The following is a 21,784-nucleotide window of genomic DNA, read 5'->3' on the forward strand; positions in this document are numbered from 1 at the left end:
ACCAGTGCTCTGCTGGGACTAACGAACAAGCTTATCAATCATGGGATAAAAGAACCTTCGGAGATCTTGGTGAATGACATTTGAGGAGGAGAAAGGTGCTGCTTTTCGGGAAGCAATGAAAACAGTTCATGCTTTGTTGGGAGGAGAAGAGCATAGGAGGAGCCCAGCCTGTTCTTCTACTGCTCATTTCTGATCGTCAGCCTAGCAGAATCCCAGAGAAGCCATGTTGTGCACGGAGGAGAAGCTCTGAGCTAAAATGGCTGCTCCTAAAGCTCAGAGGGACTAGGGCAGCTTAGTGAGTCTTAGAGCTTCAGTGACGCAGGAGCTCCTATCTCTTGAAAGTGTGATAAACACATTCAGCAGAGCTGTGGCTTGTTTGGCTGAGATGAAAGGGCTAGGCTTGGGGGATGGGGAGTGCACACTGGATGATCTGCTTTTTTCTGCGAAGTGTTCTAAATGCAGGAGTCGTCTGCACCATGGAAAAATTTGTTTTCAGGTCTAATGGACTGTGCGAAAGGAGAAGTGGGGTGGGGCCTCAGTGACTGCTGTAATTTGATCCAGAGCTGATAGCAACCTCTTCCACACAATTTGGGTTGGTGCTTAGGCATAAAAGCTTGTGTATCTCGAATATTGAGACTTAGTTAGCTGAAAAGACTCTGGTGCACAGTTCAGTGTTTATTGAAAAAGGATAAATTGCTGGGTGAAAGAAGAGGAGGTAAATATCTGTGTCTCACTCTGCAAGCTCAGGCTGTCCAGAGCTGGACTTGCCAGAAGTTATTTTAGCAGGCTATCAGCAGGAGCATTCTTTCATAGAAAATCCGCTCGCAATGGCTCCCTTTCTCTACGTTGACCTATTACTAGACGTTGTTCCTCCTGCAGAAACAATTTACCTTTTGCCACGAAAGTATGGAAAGTTGCTGTGCCATAAAAGTATAGAAAGATTTGGCCAAGGCTTTAGTTCTTGGACATCTGGTTCTAGATTACAGTGACTCAGTAGAGTTTGCGGTGAGCTCAATGAAGTAACTCCCCGATTAAGATAATAACCGGGTATCTCAACTCAAGATATGTTTAAGATGGGACAGACTACGCCTCCTAATACATTTTTAACTGCTTCATGGTGAGCCTCGCCGTTGAGTTAGTGTGAAGCTATCTATGTCTTTCAATCACACAGTGAAAAGAGCAGAGTGCTGGGCAAGTTGTGCTTTATTCTATGGTAGGTTCACAGCTTTTTGCGTGCAAGTGTACACTTCACATTTGAGAAGGGGAGATGTAGGAAAAGAGAGAGTCATGCCCTAGCAGCCCCTCTTCAGAACTGTGTGTGTTACCTTAATATGTAAATCCAGGTACCAAGGTGCAACTTTAAACTAGAAACTGGACTGTCATCTGAAGTTGGTTATTGGAGAATCTCATGAGAAATAGTTTATGACCTAATTAGGTTGGAGAAGCTGTTAGGTTATAATTGGTAGGTAGTAAAAGGCAAAATGACCATTTAGCTTATGAAACACATACACATGCGCACAACTAAACTGTTTGGCGAAAGGAAGAAAGAGGCGTACCCCAATATCAGTTAAGATATTGGAATAATAAAAGGTGTAATAAAAGCTCTCTCTACCACCAGTCCGGGATTCAATACTGTTTCACCATTTGGTGATGAAACATCGATGTTCTAATGTTAAAACGGCTAATAAAGACTGAAATCTGTCCTTTTTTTCTGTGCAGACCTCCTCTTTACTCCTGAGAAGGTTCTAGTTCAAAAGAAAAATGGGTCCAAGGCAGAATCAAAGTCAATATCAACTTACCAAGAAGTTTGAATTCAGTCAAGAAATTCAGAAACTACTAAAACTTTTGAACTGTTAAGGGTTTCCTTGACAAATGGCTTTTGAAGATGTATTTATATCAAACTGGAAAATGTTTATCTGGGTTCCCCCCCACCCCCTTCTTTGAAGTTATGAACTCAAGGACATTATCCCTATTATGTCTGGTTGCATTCCTTTGGCCGGTGTTCCAACTGGCAAAGTTCAGGAAGAGAAATCTACCGATACTAGAAATTCTTCTGTTAATGGACTCGTAGCCCCATTGACTTGGGATATGCAAATAGTGCATTTCTTTAGATGCTTTGTTCTGATTTCTGTCACAGGTTCCTAATGTGAGAAGGTAGGCCCGGATCATGGAGGTGCTTCAGTGTGATGGCTGTGACTTCAGGGCCCCATCTTACGAAGATCTCAAGGCGCACATTCAGGATGTCCACACGGCATTTCTGCAGCCAACTGATGTTGCTGAAGACAATGCTAACGAGCCACGATCCGGGTCCATGAATGCCAGTAATCAGACAGAGGTGGAGTATTCTTCTATAAAGGATGAATTTGCGATCGCAGAGGATCTATCAGGTAAATCTTTGCCGAATCTTGGCACACCTGATGTTATTTTACTGCCCTCCTCTAGCTGTAGCCTATAGCCGTGACTCTCGATACGTGTGGCTTCTTCAGAGTTTCTTGCCCTTTGCAAGCCATTTTTGTGGTTTGGGCATCATGTTTCTCTTCTTAAGCGTCCTAGGTTATTGTCCTTTTCGGCTTCCTTACGTCTCTTAGTTTCCTTTCAATTTGGAGAACAGGATAGTGTCTTGCAGAATTCTGGAATGAATGTCGCAGTGTGTGAAACGTGTCTTTTTATAGCCGTAGGGCGCATTTAGTAGGAGATGAGGTGAGTATTGTTCCTAAAACCGAACACTCCATCTTCATCTGTGAGAAGCGATACGTGGATGTACATTACTGCTTCATTAATACTCTTCAGGGCCTCATCTTGAGACGTTAGGCCTTTTGAATGTGATGTTTATTAATGAAGAATAATTGAAAAGAAAAATTGATTTGCATGATGAAATTTCTTAATTCGCTTTTGTTTGCTTTTCTGTTCTCACTTACCTTACACTTCCTCTTTAGGTCAAAATGCAACTGCGTTGGGGACCGGAAGCTACTATGGCCACAATCCTGGATATTACGGTCAGCATATTGCCCCTAATCCCAAACCAACCAACAAGTTTTTTCAATGCAAGTTCTGCGTACGCTACTTCAGGTCAAAAAACCTCCTCATTGAACACACAAGGAAGGTCCACGGAGCTCAAGCTGAAGGGAGTTCAGTGGGACCCCCTGTTCCCGGATCCTTAAATTATAATATCATGATGCACGAGGGGTTTGGAAAGGTCTTCTCTTGCCAGTTTTGCACGTACAAGTCACCGAGGAGGGCAAGAATAATTAAGCATCAGAAGATGTATCACAAGAACAATTTGAAGGAGACCACTGCTGCCCTGCCTGCCCCCGCTCCAATGCCAGACCCCGTGGTCCCACCCGTGTCCCTGCAGGACCCCTGTAAGGAACTGCCCGCAGAGGTCGTGGAGCGCAGCATCTTAGAGTCCATGGTCAAGCCTTTGACCAAGTCTCGAGGCAACTTTTGCTGTGAGTGGTGCAGCTACCAGACCCCCCGCCGAGAACGCTGGTGTGACCACATGATGAAGAAGCATCGCAGCATGGTCAAGATCCTTTCCAGCCTCCGACAGCAGCAAGAAGGGACGAACCTCCCTGATGTGCAGAACAAAAGCGCCCCCAGCCCCACTTCCAATTCCACCTATCTGTCCATGAATGCTGCAAGCCGGGAGATGCCCAGCGCTAACGTCTCCAACTTTCGGGGCTCCATCAGTAACTCCATCATGAGACCCAATTCTTCGTCCGCTTCCAAGTTTTCACCCGTGTCTTACCCTCCGATGAAGCCGAAGTCCCCTCACAACTCTGGCCTAGTTAACTTGGCAGAGCGATCGCGTTATGGAATAGCTGACATGACCAATTCCTCCGCTGACCTGGAAACTAACAGCATGCTGAACGACTCCAGTTCTGATGAAGAGCTGAACGAGATAGACAGCGAGAATGGCTTGAATGCGATGGATCACCAGACATCGGGCATGTCTGCAGAGCAGCTGATGGGCTCAGATGGCAACAAGCTGTTGGAGACCAAGGGGATTCCGTTTAGAAGGTTCATGAATAGGTTCCAGTGCCCCTTTTGTCCCTTCCTCACTATGCATCGACGTAGCATCTCCCGTCACATAGAAAACATCCACCTGTCCGGAAAGACCGCTGTCTACAAATGTGACGAATGTCCGTTTACTTGCAAGAGCTCGTTAAAACTCGGGGCTCACAAGCAGTGTCACACGGGTACGACGTCAGATTGGGATGCTGTGAACTCCCAGAGCGAAAGCATTTCTTCTTCACTGAATGAAGGCGTTGTGTCTTACGAGAGCCCAAGCATCAATGGCAGAAAGTCAGGAGTCCTGTTGGATCCCTTGCAGCAGCAACAGCCGCCGCCGCCGCCCCCACCGCCACCGCCGCCTCCATCTCAGCCACAGCCACCACAGCTCCAGCCACCACACCAGGTGCCACCCCAGCCGCAGCCCCAGCCCCCACCGACGCAGCAGCCCCAGCCCCCCGTGCAAGCCCCGCCCCTGCACCCTTACAAATGCACCATGTGTAATTACTCCACCACGACTCTGAAAGGGCTACGGGTCCATCAGCAGCACAAACACTCGTTCTGCGACAACTTGCCAAAATTCGAGGGGCAGCCCTCAAGCCTGCCGTTGGAGAGTGAGACAGACAGCCACCCCTCTTCCAGCAACACTGTGAAGAAAAGTCAGACCTCAATTCTTGGGTTGTCCTCCAAGAACAATTTTGTAGCTAAGGCCTCTAGGAAGCTCGCTAATGACTTTCCCCTCGATTTATCGCCTGTGAAGAAGAGAACGAGGATCGACGAGATAGCCAGCAACCTGCAAAGCAAAATCAACCAGACAAAACAGCAGGAGGACGCGGTGATCAACGTGGAGGACGACGAGGAGGAAGAGGAAGACAATGAAGTGGAGATAGAGGTTGAGTTGGACAGGGAGGAAGAGCCAACAGAGCCAGTCATGGAGGTGTCCGCATCCTTTTCAGCCCAGCAGATTTGGGCGAGAGACGCCGGCGAGCCCCCGAAGGAGCCCAACTTCAGAAGCGTCGCCCACGATTACAACGCCACCAACGGGGCTGAGATTGAGCTCACCCTTTCTGAAGACGAAGAGGATTATTACGGCTCCTCGACAAACATGAAAGATCACCAAGTTTCCAACGCCGCTCTGCTGAACACCCAGACTCCCATCTATGGAACCGAGCACAATAACGAGAACACGGACTTTGGTGACTCTGGAAGGCTTTACTATTGCAAACACTGTGACTTTAACAACAAATCTGCTCGGAGCGTCAGCACCCACTACCAACGAATGCACCCGTACATTAAGTTCAGCTTTAGGTACATCTTGGATCCCAATGATCACAGTGCGGTGTACAGGTGCCTGGAATGCTACATTGATTACACCAACTTTGAAGACCTGCAGCAGCATTACGGCGAACACCACCCAGAAGCCATGAATGTACTCAACTTTGACCATTCGGACCTGATCTACCGGTGTCGGTTTTGTTCCTACACGAGCCCGAATGTCAGAAGCCTGATGCCACATTACCAAAGAATGCATCCCACGGTTAAGATTAACAACGCGATGATATTTTCCAGCTATGTCGTGGAGCAGCAGGAAGGGCTGAATACGGAATCCCAGACGCTGAGGGAGATTCTGAATTCGGCCCCCAAGAGCCTGGCGACTTCCACTCCCGTGGCTCGCGGTGGCGGTCTGCCAGCTACGTTTAATAAAAACACTCCTTCAAAGACCTTTACTCCAGAATGTGAAAATCAGAAGGACCCCTCAGTTAACACTGTTGTCGTTTACGATTGCGACGTTTGCTCGTTCGCAAGCCCCAACATGCATTCTGTCTTGGTTCATTATCAGAAGAAACACCCGGAAGAAAAGGCTTCCTACTTTAGGATCCAGAAAACCATGCGAATGGTGTCTGTGGACAGGGGCTCTGCCCTTTCTCAATTATCATTTGAGGTGGGTGCTCCAATGTCTCCCAAAATGTCCAACATGGGTTCCCCACCCCCCCCACCACCCCCGCCACCAGACCTCAGTACTGAGCTTTACTACTGCAAACACTGTTCCTACAGTAATCGGTCAGTTGTGGGAGTGCTTGTCCACTACCAGAAAAGACACCCAGAGATAAAGGTCACTGCCAAATATATCAGGCAGGCTCCTCCCACAGCTGCAATGATGAGGGGGTCCGAGGGGCCCCAAGGCTCCCCTCGGCCACCCGCCCCCATGCAGCAGCTGACCCGAAGCAGCTCTGAGAGAGACGGCCCTCCCGCCGAGAATGAGATGTTCTTTTGCCAGCACTGTGATTACGGGAACCGGACGGTCAAAGGTGTCCTCATTCACTATCAGAAGAAGCACCGAGACTTCAAGGCCAATGCAGATGTGATTCGGCAGCACACGGCCACCATCCGAAGCCTCTGTGACCGCAACCAGAAGAAGCCTGCCGGTTGTGTGCTTGTCGCCCCCTCGAACGTGGAGAGGGATAAAGCTAAGCTGCGAGCGCTCAAGTGTAGGCAGTGCTCGTATACCTCCCCCTACTTCTATGCACTGAGGAAGCATATCAAGAAAGACCACCCTGCCCTGAAGGCCACGGTCACGTCCATCATGCGGTGGGCATTTCTAGATGGCTTGATAGAAGCTGGCTACCACTGTGAGTGGTGCATCTATTCCCACACAGAGCCCAACGGTTTGCTCCTGCATTACCAAAGGAGGCATCCAGAGCATTACGTTGACTATACTTACATGGCTACCAAACTCTGGGCTGGGCCAGACCCGTCCCCCCCCTCTCTCGCAATGCCCGCGGAAGCCAAAACGTACAGGTGCAGAGACTGTGTTTTTGAAGCCATGTCCATCTGGGACATCACCAATCACTACCAGGCGTTCCATCCCTGGGCCATGAATGGTGATGAGTCGGTGCTGCTGGATATCATCAAGGAGAAAGATGCCATTGAGAACCCCCTCCCCTCCTCCGAAGAGCTGGTGGGTCCTGTGAATTGTGAAAACAGCATGCCCGCTCCACTGCCCGAGCAGGACGTCGAATGCCCAGAGGATGCGAGGCTGTCCCCAGAGAAAAGCATCCAGCTGGCTTCTGCCAACCCGGCCATATCCTCCACCCCGTACCAGTGCACGGTGTGCCAGTCCGAGTATAACAACCTGCACGGCCTTCTCACCCATTATGGGAAGAAGCACCCCGGCATGAAGGTGAAGGCTGCCGACTTTGCCCAGGACATCGACATTAACCCCGGCGCCGTTTACAAATGCAGGCATTGCCCGTACATCAACACCCGCATCCACGGCGTCCTGACCCACTACCAGAAGCGACACCCGTCCATCAAGGTGACCGCCGAGGACTTTGTGCACGACGTGGAGCAGTCGGCCGACATAGCCCAGAACGACGTGGAGGAGACGAGCAGGATCTTCAAGCAAGGCTACGGCGCCTACCGTTGCAAACTGTGTCCGTACACGCACGGCACGCTGGAAAAGCTCAAAATCCACTACGAGAAGTACCACAATCAGCCTGAATTCGATGTCTTTTCCCAGTCGCCCCCGAAGCTGCCGGTCTCCCTCGAGCCCGAGATAACCACTGAAGTGAGCCCCTCCCAGGTCTCCGTCACGGAGGAGGACGTGGGAGAGGAGCCCGTGTCCACGTCTCACTTCTCTACCTCGCACCTGGTCTCCCACACTGTGTTCCGGTGCCAGCTCTGCAAGTACTTCTGCTCCACGAGGAAGGGGATCGCCAGGCACTACCGCATCAAGCACAACAACGTCCGCGCCCAGCCGGAGGGCAAGAACAACCTCTTCAAGTGCGCCCTGTGCGCCTACACCAACCCCATCCGCAAAGGGCTGGCGGCCCACTACCAGAAGCGCCACGACATCGACGCCTACTACACCCACTGCCTGGCAGCCTCCCGGACCATCAGCGACAAGCCCAACAAGGTGATCATCCCGTCCCCGCCCAAGGACGACTCCCCACAGCTCAGCGAGGAGCTCCGGCGGGCCGTGGAGAAGAAAAAGTGCTCGCTCTGCTCCTTCCAGTCCTTCAGCAAGAAGGGCATCGTGTCCCATTACATGAAGCGCCACCCGGGGGTGTTCCCCAAGAAGCAGCACGCCAGCAAGCTGGGAGGCTACTTCACGGCCGTCTACGCCGACGAGCACGAGAAGCCGGTGCTGATGGAAGAGGAAGACCGAGGCAGCTTCGAGAAAGCCGAGGTGGAGGGAAGCGAAGCGCAGGAGATGGAGTGGCTCCCGTTCCGCTGCATCAAGTGCTTCAAGCTGTCCTTCAGCACGGCGGAGCTGCTGTGCATGCATTACACTGACCACCACAGCCGGGACCTGAAGAGGGACTTCGTCATTCTGGCCAGCGGCCCCCGCTTGCAGAACCCCGCCTACCAGTGCAAGCACTGTGATAGCAAACTGCAAAGCACAGCGGAGCTGACCTCACACTTGAACATTCACAATGAGGAATTCCAGAAGCGTGCCAAACGTCAGGAGAGGAGGAAACAGCTTTTGAGCAAGCAGAAATATGCAGATGGTGCTTTTGCAGATTTCAAACAAGAGAGGGTAAGGATATGTTTTGATTTCCCTTCCCCCAGGAGGCCTCTCATCACTGGTGCCCACATGCACTTCTTCGTTGCCAGCCAAACTGCTACAGGCTTCCTAGCGACTTAGCTTGCCAGAGAGCTCAATAAGTCAATTAAACATTTCGAGCTTGATTATCCCCCGTCCTATGCTCGCCCTTCTCCACGGCCCCGCTCCCCTTGCCTCCCGCTCCCGCCCCCCCACCCCAGGCCCCCCGGGGGGGGGGGGAGGGCTGGGGTGGTTTCTCTGTATCTCCTTCTGCCGAGTAGCCTTATGTGAGGCCTAGGTGCACGACAACGCTCGCTCTCTTTCTAAGGCAGCCGGGGGCCGTCTCTGGGTATCACTGGCACCTCTCAGCCGTGTTGTGGTCTGCGGTGTCCGCCACACGAACCTCACATCTCCGGGAGTAGATCCTTTTTTTTGGTCAAGAAGTTCACTAATGGCGTAGCTAACGCAACGTTTCACCTGCGTAGTTGAAATTGGCTTGAAAAACCACATAACCTGGTGGCCGTGACGATGAGGCTTCTCCACAGAAATCTTCTCTACTCACAAGTTGTAACATATTTGGGTTCCAGAGACTTTGCATAGTAGGCAGCGTGCCACGGCTCTGACGAATTCGTTATGTAAAAATACTCACATATTTCTCCCTTTGGTTTTTAACCCGCTAATCCGCTTTGAAATAAAATCTGCTAGTAAGCTGCAAGAATAAATGCCGGCATGTGAGGGGGGGCTCGGAGTACTGACGGCTACCACTGTATTTCACCAGCCTTTTGGTCACTTAGAAGAGGTGCCAAAGATCAAGGAGAGGAAGGTGGTGGGCTACAAGTGTAAATTCTGTGTGGAAGTGCACCCGACGCTCCGAGCCATCTGCAATCACCTCCGAAAGCACGTCCAGTACGGCAGCGTCCCCGCCGTGTCCGCCGCCGTGAAGGTGAGAGCGGGGGGAGGCCTGGAGGAGCGTTGTTGTGTGTGAGCGGTTCCAGTTACCTATTAACCCCCCGTTGCTCAGAGCAGCTCAGGAAAGGGCGTCCCAGAATGTGGGCACTCCTGAGCTGCGCTTGGATCGGTCTGGCTTGTTGTGATTCTTTTGCAGGTTGGACCTTCTTCATCTTTCGTGTCTCGACCCGGTCGCGTTTCGATCTGGTTGCCTTCCACGCGGATAGTTTGGTGGAAACGGAGGATCCGGGCCTCTCTCGGGGCAGGAGGCTTTGGGTCGCCCTTCTGTGCTGCGTTTAGTGCCGTTAGGTGTTTGCTCTTCCGAGTTGCCCGAGCTCTTGATTGGAATCAAGTGGGTCCTGTTCCCCATCATCTTCTGCTCCTCCCACTGCCTGACTCCTTACTGTTCTCATCTGGCTCACAGGGTAGAGAGCCCCGGAGAATCTTTCCACTTCTTATTCTGGGTCCTCTGAGGAGCGTAGGAAACGTGAGATCTAAAGCTGAAAGCCTTCACGCCACAGTAGGCCCGAGAGCCCCTTGACCTGGTTGGCCTCCTTCATGCCCTTTCCCCGTATGTGGCTGACCAGTGCTTTCCCTCCTTTCCCTCCTCTGATGAGGCCCCCTGCTCCGAACATGGTGATCCGAAGAGCGGCCACTGTTGGGAACCGAGCCACCATCCCTGCCTTCCAGGATACGGCTAAGCACTCCTTTTTGAGCAGAGACGCTGGTTAGTTCAGGGCCCCGCTCCTTCTCCCTAGATATGTGATTATATTTTTTGTCATCTGCCCGTTTCCCTCCGGTGTCCTGTGTTGCCCATGGAGCACGGACGTAAAGTCTCTGCTTTTCCTGCACATAAAGACTGAAGGCCTCCGGCTCTCAGCAGAGCAGTGGCCCCCCGGGGGCAGCGGCGGTCAGCCTCTTCCACGGCACCTCGGTGTGTCCCAGGCTTGTTTCCTGGAATTGCTCGAGGGAGACAGAACAGCTCTTCATGTGTAATCAGTAACCCAAGGAGTCACCTCCAAACACGAGTGTCTTGAAACCAGGCTGCTCCTTAAGTTTTTCAGTCGATCGTCCGGCAGCCTTCGGTCAATGGACCGAGTCACCACAGGCAGGGTGGGGAGGAGCACGGGCGGCAAGGTCCTTCCCTTCCCTTCTTTTCCCAGGGATGGCCCATGGCTCCTAGATGCCCACACTACTCTGCTTTTTCCTCCCCACCTCCTCCTTTTCTTTCTTTTCTCTGAGCTGTCACCCTAACCCTGCTTTATGTCAGTTTGAATCTTCTCTTTAAGATGGGAGATGAGTGAGTGAACTGTCTTCACAGTGGGAGAGCCCCTGTCTCGTGTTTCCCAGGCAGTAGCGACCTGTGCCCGGAGACGTTGCTCTAAAATCACCAGCACTGCATGAAGGATGGCAGGCGGGCTTGCCCTTCCTCTAGGGGGAGCTGGAGAGGCAGGGGAGAAAACTTTACCAGGAAATGCTGATGAGTTTGGGAGAATGAAGGGAGAGGAGGAGAGCTGGAGACGATGATGATGGATATTTATTTTGTTGGTGGGGCATGTGTGTGTGTGTGGTTCTCTTAGCAGGAGGCTGAAGACCCTTCCCATTTGTTCCTGGATGGACTGGAAGCAGCCAAAGATGCCAGTGGCACCCTGGTGGACCGGGTGGATGGTGAACACTGCTTGCTTGATGGAATGTTGGAGGATGAAACCCGGCCGGGGGGATACCATTGTAGTCAATGTGACAGAGTCCTGATGTCCATGCAGGGGCTGCGTTCTCATGAGAGGAGCCATCTGGCCCTGGCCATGTTTACCCGCGAGGACAAGTACAGCTGCCAGTATTGCTCCTTTGTTTCTGCTTTCAGGCACAAGTAAGTGCTGTCTCGTGATCATGGGGGGTGATGGGGAGGAGATGTCATAGTGGAAGGTGGCTGAGCTAGAAGGGGAGGTTTGGAGGGGTCTGTGAGCCCCGCTCAGGGTTTGCACCTGCCGTGCAATTGCTTCTGTCACCTTGAGCCTCGGTCATCTCGTCTGTGAAGTGGGGCTAAGAGCCCAAGATCTCAATAGACTGGGCACATACAAGCCTTTTAAAAAAAAAAATAAGGGGGCTGTCTATTTTGGATGCACTGCTATGATTTACAAAAGGCAAGACCAGGAAGTAGATGAATTTACTGGTATATCTGTCAAACGTTCATCCAGGACCTAATCGTCGTTTGAGGAAGTAAAGTTCCATTTGGGAAATTGAGTGGCGAAGGAGGTAAAATTAGGACTATTCACTCGTGTGACTATTCTCTCATTGCGTGATATTTTAAAAAGACCTTGAAGTGCTTGAAGTAAGGGGGGTGTTGAGGAGAAGGAATTGCCCGGGCCCATCAGGGCGTTGGGATTGTAGATTTAGAATATCATGTCAGGCTTTTGGGGGTAACGGGAAGAGGGATGGTTCGGAGAAGAAACAGCCTTTGGTTGCGTTTTTCTTTGAGCTGTGTAAGAGAGATACGTGTTCAATAATGTGTGTGCCACCGTCTTGGATGGAAGTGACCGATTGTAAGACTGACGTGCTGTTTATTTTTATGATAATTGCAAACAAATGTTGGGCTGTTCGGTTCTTAAAAAGATAAAGTGCTAGTGAGTTGTTGAAAGGCCGGAGGAGGCAATGCTTTTACCGAGAGTAGGATGGGTTACACAAACCCTGTATCCTACGGAGCCTAATGTGTCATCTTTGTCGTCAGATCCCAGCACTGACGTAAAGCTTGTGTAGTTCCCATCAGCTTAAGACGTATATTTATTCCACAGCATCTATCTTGCTGTCTGATACCCAGCAGTCTCAACAGATCGTTGTGAATGAATGGATACCCCTGTTCTCGGCAGTGTGGTGGGGACTTAGTGGGGGATGTAAAGGGGAGTATAAAGATGAAGAGGCCATGGTCAGCGAGCTAAGGGAGTTTAGGGGCCAGTGGAGTTACAAATAAAGCAAGCACACAAATGGAGCAAAATAAGGCATGTACCTTTCAAAACTACAACAATAAAATGCTGTGAGGTTTCAAAGAGGGGAAATGTTATACTCCCTGTAGAAGAATTGGGAAGGTTTTACAGAGTAGGGAGCGCTTGAGTCAGGTCTTAAAGTCAGAAGACAGGACTTGACTAGTTTGAAAAGGACGCACAGCCTGGAGGGAGTGATGAGAGCATAAGCCTGTGGAACAGAGCGTGAGGCTCGTGGGGGGCCCAGCTAGCGGTCTAGTCTGACTAATCTTTAAGTTACATGTAAAAGAATAATGGAAGATAAAGTTCGAAGACTTGAGTAGGGACCATATTTGAAATCTTTGAATGTGGAATTAATATTTTGTCATTTACATTATTGGGAAAAGGAAGACTCTGAAATGAGTAGAGTCATCATAATCACTGCCATTTATTGAGACTTCCTATGTGTCCACCGGTGCTCTAAGTGCCTTCAAGTATTATCTCATTTTATTCTTAAATCAACCCTATGAGGTGTGGTCCCACTACTCTCTCCATTTTGTGGATAAGAAAAGTGAGGTTTATGCAACTTGCCCAGGTCACGTGGTTTATAAGCAGTCGCTGGGATTTGATCCCAGGTAGTCTGACTCCATAGCTTGTGTTCTTGAGTTAAAAACAACGGTGGGAGAAACCCAACTAGGAGGCAGTAGTAGTAGGTGAGCTGAGAAGTTAGGATGGAACTTTGGGAATGGTTAAAGGAAGTAGGATCTTCACAATTAGGAAAAATCAACTTAATGTAGGGGATGAGGGATGAGAGGCAAAGTAGAGGACAAATGATACCTAGGTGTTCAGTCTGGTTGGCTTGAGGATGGTAGTGTCCTTTGCAGAAGCAAGGAAATGAGGAAGAGCATTTGTTTTGGAGGGGAGGAAAAAAACTGATGGTTTTGTTTAGGGCCAGTTGAATTTAAGAAAGCTAACGGACACCCAGAGGGAGATGTCCGGAGGCAATTGAAAGTGCTGCTTTGGAGCTCAGGAGAACATTATATGTTTAAATGGTAAGCAGCACCATTCCCACATGAGTCATTTAGAATGGAATCTAGTTCTCTGGGGTACCGATTCAAATTAGAACTTCTTCCCACACCTTGTTTGGTAGATTTATTATTTTTTTTAGACTAGTAATTATTATGAAATACTAGGAGTTCACCATAATTAAATAACTTCTTTGTAAGTTGCTCTGGAAGACTGAGGTACAGCAAACATGGTTGTGTTTATCAGAAGGGATGAGTGGCCTTTGGATCACGTGACTTCTTTTAAACGCACCTGCACTTTGCCTCCATATTTTCATGTTGGAGGCGTGACAGCCCCGTTGCAAGTAGCTCAACTACTTTGAAAGCTCAACTACTTTGAAACTTCCCTTCCCCTCCTGAGTGTTCACTGGGAATGCAGAATGGAGATTTAAAAAAGAAAACGCTTTTTAAATGCAAAGTTTCTCTAATTCTTATGTGGTTTGGTTTTTTTCTTGGAATAAGTTGAGAGACCCTTTGATAGGTACTCCTTGCTGACTTGGCAGGAAACTTGCACTTGGTATTTTACCTTTTCTCTTTGGACGCCCTCTTCCGATTATACATGTTTCTAGGGAAGGGAAAATGAGAGTCTACTATGACCTAATCCCGCTGCCATGTCTTTCAGTCCAGATGGCTCTTGATCTCTTCCTTCCTTTTAGCCTCCCCTCCCTCTCCAGTAGGTATGACCACTCTTGTCATCGTTGTCGTTGTTTTTGGTAAGCGCCATCCCTGGAAAGTAACAATGACTTTGAACAGTTTAGGAATGGGTTTGCTGGGAAAGGGCAGTGGGAAAATATATGTAATTGTTAATCCTGTTGTTTTTTTTCTCTCTCTTTTATTTTTTTTCTACATCAAGCTTGGATCGCCATATGCAAACCCACCACGGACACCATAAACCATTCCGGTGCAAACTCTGCTCCTTCAAGTCCTCCTATAACAGCCGGCTGAAAACACATATACTCAAGGCTCATGCTGGTGAGTTAGCCTTCCTGATGCACAGAGTCCTTGAATTGGAAATCCAGTGGTCTTCCCTGAGTGAAATTCAAAGTCTCTTGTGCCACACGTGAGAAGAAGTTATTCTTGACATGATTGTGTGTTCATTTCTATTTTAATCTAATGAAGAAATATATTAAAAAATAAATGATCACCCAAAGCCAAAATAACTTGATCCATGTCATAGTTGCTTTGTGCTACTAACGGGTTTTGTTTCTTAGCGAAATTTCTAAATTGCCCAGCCTTTCTAATGGAAAGGCATGAATTGTGAGTATCTACTAAAGATAATCCCCAACTAAAATAAAATTATAATCCTGAGGAAGTTCAAAGGGACAAAGTCCTCAAGCTGTGTAAGATTTCTCATGAGATGCCCTTAAGTACATTTCTATACAGCAGATGAGAAATGACTTTGGATCCTGAGTGCCCAGGAGCTATGCTGGTCTGTGTCACTCTGTGGTTCTATCTCATTGTGCTTTATCTCATGAGCAACCCTCACCTACAGGGCTGTGGCCTGAGCACGTTCTGTTCATCACACTATTTCATCCTCATGACAGTCCTAAACGGTAGGTGGTGTTGTCACCCTCAGTGTCAGAAGAGGATACAGAGACTCAACATGAAGGAACCTGTTCAAGGCTGTATAACCTTTCACTAAGAATTCAACTTCAGAACGAAAGCCTCCATCCTCATCCCTGACAAGATACTGCTCTTCTCTCCTTTTTGCACATGATGGAGGGTGCTTGCAGGTAGCAAATCAGAGCTCAGCCAAGAGAGGAAAGAGGTGTGATGCAGGGAAGTCGGTCTGGTGGCCTTCTCAGAGGTTTTGCCCATGTTTCATCATGTTGGGTCCTATTGAACTGGTTTAATGGATTGAAACTACTGAAGGCATCTAGCTGCCCAAGCCCCACTGGGCTGCAGGTGGGACAGGGAGACTGGCTCTAGGGACTTCTGTTTGTCTCTTAGTATTTTTGTGTTTTCAGGAAAAGTCTACTAAAGGCTATAGAGTAAGAGGCTTCAGGGTTCAGACCAGTCTTTTGTAACATGTACATATGGTAAACTATTCAATTGGGACACCATCCTGGACAGTTTTTCTCACAGGTCTCCACCTTGTCAAAAGCAGTCAGCAGTGGAAGTTGGGTGAATGATTTGGCCTGTGGGAAGGACTTTAAGAGAGTGCCAAAGGCTTCCTGCTGACTCCGGGGCATTGAACTGACCATGTGGACTGTGCTCGCTGGTTGGTGAGAAGGAAGCATCCAGAAAGAGAGGAGGGAGCAGTATAATTTGTTTCTCTGCACACCTGGGAAACTTGGTGTCCATGGTGTGGAGTTTAGCCACTGAGAGTGGCTTGGCTTGGGGAAACCTGATACATTTTCCAAAACTCTTGACTCATCTTGTCCATCCTAGATGCATTGTTTTATTTTAAAGGGTAAAAGTCACATAGACAAATCAAATAATCTGGATTTGAATTCTCTCTCAGGTTGTGCTATTTGCAACTGCCCAACCAGGTTCATGCAGCCAGCTTGCATTAAAACATTTTAAAATGGAATAAGGAGGGGATCCCTGGGTGGCTCAGCGGTTTGGCGCCTGCCTTCAGCCCAGGCGATCCTGGAGTCCCAGGATCAAGTCCCACATCCGGTTACCTGCATGGAGCCTGCTTCTCCTCTGTCTGTGTCTCTGCCCCTCTCTCTCTCTCTCTCTGTCTCTCATGAGTAAATGAATGAAATCTTTAAAAAAAAAATGGAATAAGGAGGGCAATCATATTATATGCAATAACTAATACATTTTTTTTAAGATTTTTATTTATTTATTCGTGAGACACACAGAGAGAGAGAGAGGCAGAGACACAGGCAGAGGGAGAAGCAGGCTCCATTTAGGGAGCCCGACATGGGACTCAATCCCGGGTCCCCAGGATCACGCCCCGGGCCAAAGGCAGCAGTAAATGCTGAGCCATCCGGGCTGCCCCTAATACATGTTAGCACATGTATTCTATGTTGTATTATAAATAATATTCTACAGATCCATATATATTATAGTAATAAATACCACTGTTGACAAACCGACATTATCCGGACTCCCGGATCACAGTTGGGGACTGACTGAGGTTCTAGTTCGGGTCATCTGACTTTGAACTTCCCTTCCTCCTTGGTCTGTCGGATGTTGCATCACTCAAAGTTCTTTTCAAGACTTTCTTGGCAGTACATGCTCTGAGGATCACTAGTGGTAAAGTGGAGGCTCAGTGCAGAATTTGGGATGCTGTGCTCACCTCACATGTGAAAATATTGGTCATCTTCCAGGTGGCAGGGAGCTAACCATCCCAGCTGGATCCAAGCAGGGACAGAGGTTTACCTTTTTCTCTGCAGCTGTGGCCACAGTTCATTGTCACTGGCCCACATAATTTTTCCTTGCTAAAGGTCCTTTCTGCTGCTTTTTTTTTTTGGTCCACTTCCCTTCTCTTCTCTGGTTTTACAATTTCACCTTAAAAAGCAATGTTAAGGGGATTCCTGGGTGGCGCAGCGGTTTGGCGCCTGCCTTTGGCCCAGGGCGTGATCCTGGAGACCCGGGATCGAATCCCACGTCAGGCTCCCAGTGCATGGAGCCTGCTTCTCCCTCTGCCTGTGTCTCTGCCCCTCTCTCTCTCTCTCTCTCTCTGTGTGACTATCATAAATTTAAAAAAAAAAAAAAAGTTAAAAAACTTCCACTCAAAAAAAAATAATAAAACTTCCCCTCATTTGAGGAAATTTGGAAATGAAAGAAGAAACAGAGTCAGTCCTCCATAATCTTATTCTCTAAAGACCACTGTTAACATTTGATAACATTTCCCTTCAACCATTTCCTCTATTATTATTTTTAACAGTTGTGATTATAATTCAATCTAAAATGTATTGTGCCTTTCTGTTTGTTTTTCTGAGTATCACTATTTTATTTTGTTTTGTTTTTTTATATGATTACAAACTCTTCAAGAATTTATTTTAATGAATGATCATTCATCGAGAGGATGTATCCACATTTACTTAATCATTTCCTTATGGCTAGAAACCCTATGTGTCAAAGGATATTTTTTTAATATAAACTCTGAGAAGTGCAGATACTGAGCTGCAAGCATGAGCGTTCTAAGCCTATTGTTATAAAAAGCAAAATTGCTTTCTGAGTGGATCTAACCAGTGTTTATACAACAACATAAGCATGCCCATTTCACAGCCTGGCTTTTTAAAATGCAGTTCATTTAACAGCTGACTTAGGGCAAAGGTGAATCATAGTCTCATTTGGTCACATTTGTCTCAGTGGTATAAAAATAATTAAAATAAAAATGCCTACTTTCACTGACCTGTCCTTATCAAAGAATATGGGAGCTAACACACATATACAGCTCTCTCTCGGTCAAATAAATGACTCATTTTTACCCATTTCTGCACGATTAAGTAGGAGCGTGGAGTTTTATGCTGAGGTTTGTGAACTGGTCCAAAAAAACCAAAAACTAGGATGTGTGGAATGGAGGGAGGTGTATAGTCAGCAAAGACGTAAAGGATGAAAATAACACAACAGAGTTTGCACTTAGTTGTCTGTGCTTGGAAAGCCACCAATAGGCCCTTGGAGTGAGAATTAAGCATATCATATTCTGCAGATGATAAAAAAACATCCTTGAGTGAAAGCCGACATGGTCATTTCTAGTGGAGAGTGAGAGAGAACGAGAGACTGGGAAACCTTTCTGAAGGTGGGGCCGTAGACATTTGGTTTCACTCCTCGTTGGGGAATCAGTCCATAGGGCTCTTCCCTGTAAGTAGAGCATGAAATGAGAAGGGAGCAGGTCATTTGATAATGGAGCTCTTCGAGGAGTTCGAGTCCCAGAGGACCATTGTGGTTGTGTGTGAATGGACGGTAACTGGTCTGGGAGGCTTCTCAGACCAAGACGCTTCAGAGACGCTTCTCTGGCATGAATTAACTCTGTCACTTTGTTTCCCACCCCCACCATCTCTCCTCCCCTCTTTTTCCTTTTCTGCCCCTTACCGCCATCTTCCTCCAGGTGAGCATGCCTACAAGTGTTCCTGCTGCTCCTTTTCCACCATGACAATCAGCCAGCTGAAGGAACACTCCCTCAAGGTCCACGGAAAAGCCCTGACCCTCCCCAGGCCACGGATCGTCAGTCTGCTCTCCTCACACGCTCACCACTCCTCCCAGAAAGCTACCCCAGCCGAAGAAGTGGAAGACTCTAATGGTAATACTGGGCTTCGGGGCCATAGCTAAGCACCGAAGGTCAGGGTAGGCTGGGATTCATTGCCAGTCATTCTTCCTGGAGGAAAGTTGAATCCAAAAACATGACGGTTCAAGTGAAGGAAGAAATGGGGAAAGGTCGCAACAGTATAAAAATGGGAGTGGGAAGGTGGGGTACCCTTGGTGAGTGTCTGGCGCCATGCAGAAATGTCAGGCTGGACTCGTGTGGGCAGTGCTTGCAGAAAGCACACTCCCTGTGGGTGGACCAGCGTTGGGAGTCTTCTGTGTGGTTGTGAGCAAGAAAAGGAATGGGATATACCAGGCCAATTTATTTATTTAGTTACTTATTTATATCCTGTGTTGCTCTAAAAAAATAACCTGCAAAACCAAAAAAACATATGCGTGAAGTGTCTGGGGTGCCATGTTACGCTACGCAGAATTCAGAGGAGGGAGAAAGAGGGGTTGGGTGGGGCAAGTATGTCTGATTCTGTCACAGGATAATTTAGGGGTAACTAGTGATTTCCGATAGCCGAAGGATGTTGAGAAAGCACCAGGTGGGAAGAGGGTCTAACTGCCCAGGTTTGGAGATTCAGAAATACAGAAAGCCATGGAGGGGTCTCGTCACCGGCAATGTACCCAAAGCTATGGGGTAGGGGGGAGGCTGCAGGTGTGGCATAGTGAGCAAGAGGACAGCTTATTGTTTTGACCAGACCAAGAAGCAAAAGTGTTTTGATGGCTCAGCTCACCTCCGGGGACTGCAGAATCAGGTGCTTAGGACAGGAGGACGCGTGCAGATTCTCAGGATGTGGAAGACGCCAGGGCTGCTCCCTTCCCTGCCCCTCATGCTCCTTCAATAACCAGACATCTCCTACCAGCTTGAGTTCTTCCCAGCCTGGGAATGCACTGTTCCCAAGGTCTACTGTTCTCTTCGCGGTGGGGGTGGGTGCACGGTGGACTGGAAGGAAAGTCTGTGAGCTTTTTTGCACAAAGGATTGGCTTTGAGTCTATTTTCTTTTAATGCCAGTTGTATTTTTCTGGGCAGTTGTGACTTCCACACTCACGTAGAATCAGGTAACAATACTACCTCCACTAATTATCTTGAGAGGTGAAGGAGAGAAGGCACACGTGTCAAACACCCTACACAACATCGGATGCATGGTGGATATTTAATAAAGAGTCATTTTATTGCTGCCATTTTTATTCTTCAATTGGGATTTCGGCCTTTGGAGCCACTTGTAACAAGTGTGAATTTGGGGTTATTTTTAATGTAAAAAAGGAGAGCCTTTTCAGGTAACCTGCAGGCCTGACAGCCCAGCATGTCAACATGGTCTGATTATCAGATTATCCAAAGAGTAAATGATTAATCTTCCTTCATGAGGTCTGTAAAGACACAGCTTTGGGAGGAGAAGGGAAGGGGAGTCCTGAGACTAAAGCTGCCTTTGTTGAGTTAAGGAACTTGGTGGCCTTGCCTTTCTAGCCATCAAATCCTATGTGAAACACAAGAGTTCCCTACCAGTATTCCTGTCTTAAGGGACTTTGGCTTAGCAAGGAAGGCTTGTTATTGTGACTGTGGCTTGTACAAAGTGAATCTCTTCAAGTGTTGTGTAGTAGTTCAAGGAGGATGAGGAAGTTTTCTTGGAAAACTTTGAATCTCAGAGCCGGGGTGGGGGGGCGGTGAGAGCGTATGCGAAAATGGACAGGTGTCCCCTTTGCACCTTGAGATTCTGGTCATTGGAAAAGATTGGTATACTGCAACAAAGGGCAAAATGTCATTTGATGTAAATTGTAAGATCTTTATTAACATGATTTTTAATTAATTGCTTTCATCTGAAATGGAAGCTACATTTGCAGAGCCATTTGGGTGAAATTGATCTATCCACACTATTTCCAGCAAGGACTTTTCCTGTGACATTTCTCTCAGTGTCATGCCCCCCCCCCCCCCCCACCTTTGTCCTCTTCCCTTAAAAGGTGGGCCTCAGTTCACAGGGCAAAGGAATCCTGCCGACTGCTCACTGTGTCTGAGTCCATCCTCTGCCAAGAGCTGTGCTCTGCACAGAAGAATCATAAATAAATACACTACCATTCTGGTCCTCCGGTAGCTTAAAACCAGATATTTAGAGATACTGTCAACATGGTTTTGAACCAACCATAACCTTAAGCCTGAGGTCTAACCTTTTTGGGGGTGATTTCAGATTCTTGGAAGTGAGACTACATTAGTACCTTGGGGTGAGTGGTCACAGAAATACAATGGTAGGATGTTAACTCTCTGCTGAACACAGACAGTCTGTCTCTATTCAACCACAAGAAGATATCTGGCAATATATAAAAGTGTTTTCTTTTCTCATCCCTAGAAAAAATTCAGCAACTGTGAAAGCCCTGGGTGGCAACTCTTTGGACCTGCACTGTTTTTAATGTATATAAATAACCTTTATCAATGGGTCGGCAGTGATGAGTTTAATCTGATGAAAAAAAAAAAACTTGATGAGAAGGTGGGTAAACAGAAATAAGGCATCAAATGGGCTATTCTCATGAATAAATGGTTCCATAGAAAGGATAATAGTTTATTCGTTCAATAAATATTTTCTTGAATCCTTAGTGTAGGTCTTGCATAGCTTTGGGTGCCCAGGAAGGACAGAGGAGGTTGGAATTGGGGAGGACGATTTGCCGGGGAGCTGAGTGGTGGATTCCTAGAAACGCCTAAGTCTAGGGGATGAAAAAACAGCTGTGGGGCTAGACAGTAGCCTGTAAATCATGCCTTGAATGGTGTTTGAAACACGCATGTGAAATCCAATTGCACATTTTAATAGGGAGAAGCTCTGGGGCTGTTGGCTCTCAGTTCGGGTTTCCCACACTGCAGATGCCAGGACACTGTGAACACAAGCCCCAAAAATGTGTTGCAGGCCTGGGGGGAGTAGAGATCCATAAAACCAGGGAAATCACCAGTGTGTCCTTGGCTTTCCGATTCCCTAGCGAGGGATGTGAATAAAACTAGTTGACATGCTCACTGCTGTTTGCAGTGGTCAAATGCTTGCAGTCTTGAGAGCGAGCCAGTCTTCTCTGGCAGG

At 48.0% G+C, this 21,784-nt stretch overlaps 1 protein-coding gene across 9 annotated transcripts in view; it reads left to right on the top strand.

The window, feature by feature from the left end:
• Window positions 1–21,784, top strand: part of ZNF462 (zinc finger protein 462) — a 135,964-nt gene that overhangs the window by 54,277 nt on the left and 59,903 nt on the right. For 8 of the 9 annotated variants that reach the window (XR_013388248.1, XM_077912805.1, XM_077912808.1 and 5 more), the window contains 6 exons: window positions 2,138–2,387; window positions 2,937–8,551; window positions 9,336–9,500; window positions 11,269–11,372; window positions 14,377–14,495; window positions 18,532–18,723. Coding sequence is in view for 8 of the 9 variants with exons in the window: in XM_077912805.1 (XP_077768931.1) it covers window positions 2,168–2,387; window positions 2,937–8,551; window positions 9,336–9,500; window positions 11,269–11,372; window positions 14,377–14,495; window positions 18,532–18,723 (6,415 nt within the window). In the remaining variant the exon portion in view is untranslated. The remainder of the gene's footprint in view (window positions 1–2,137; window positions 2,388–2,936; window positions 8,552–9,335; window positions 9,501–11,268; window positions 11,373–14,376; window positions 14,496–18,531; window positions 18,724–21,784) is intronic. The other variant, XM_077912811.1, reaches the window with a different exon arrangement.

Source organism: Canis aureus, chromosome 10 (genome assembly GCF_053574225.1).
Source record: "Canis aureus isolate CA01 chromosome 10, VMU_Caureus_v.1.0, whole genome shotgun sequence".
Taxonomy (NCBI): Eukaryota; Metazoa; Chordata; class Mammalia; order Carnivora; family Canidae; genus Canis; species Canis aureus.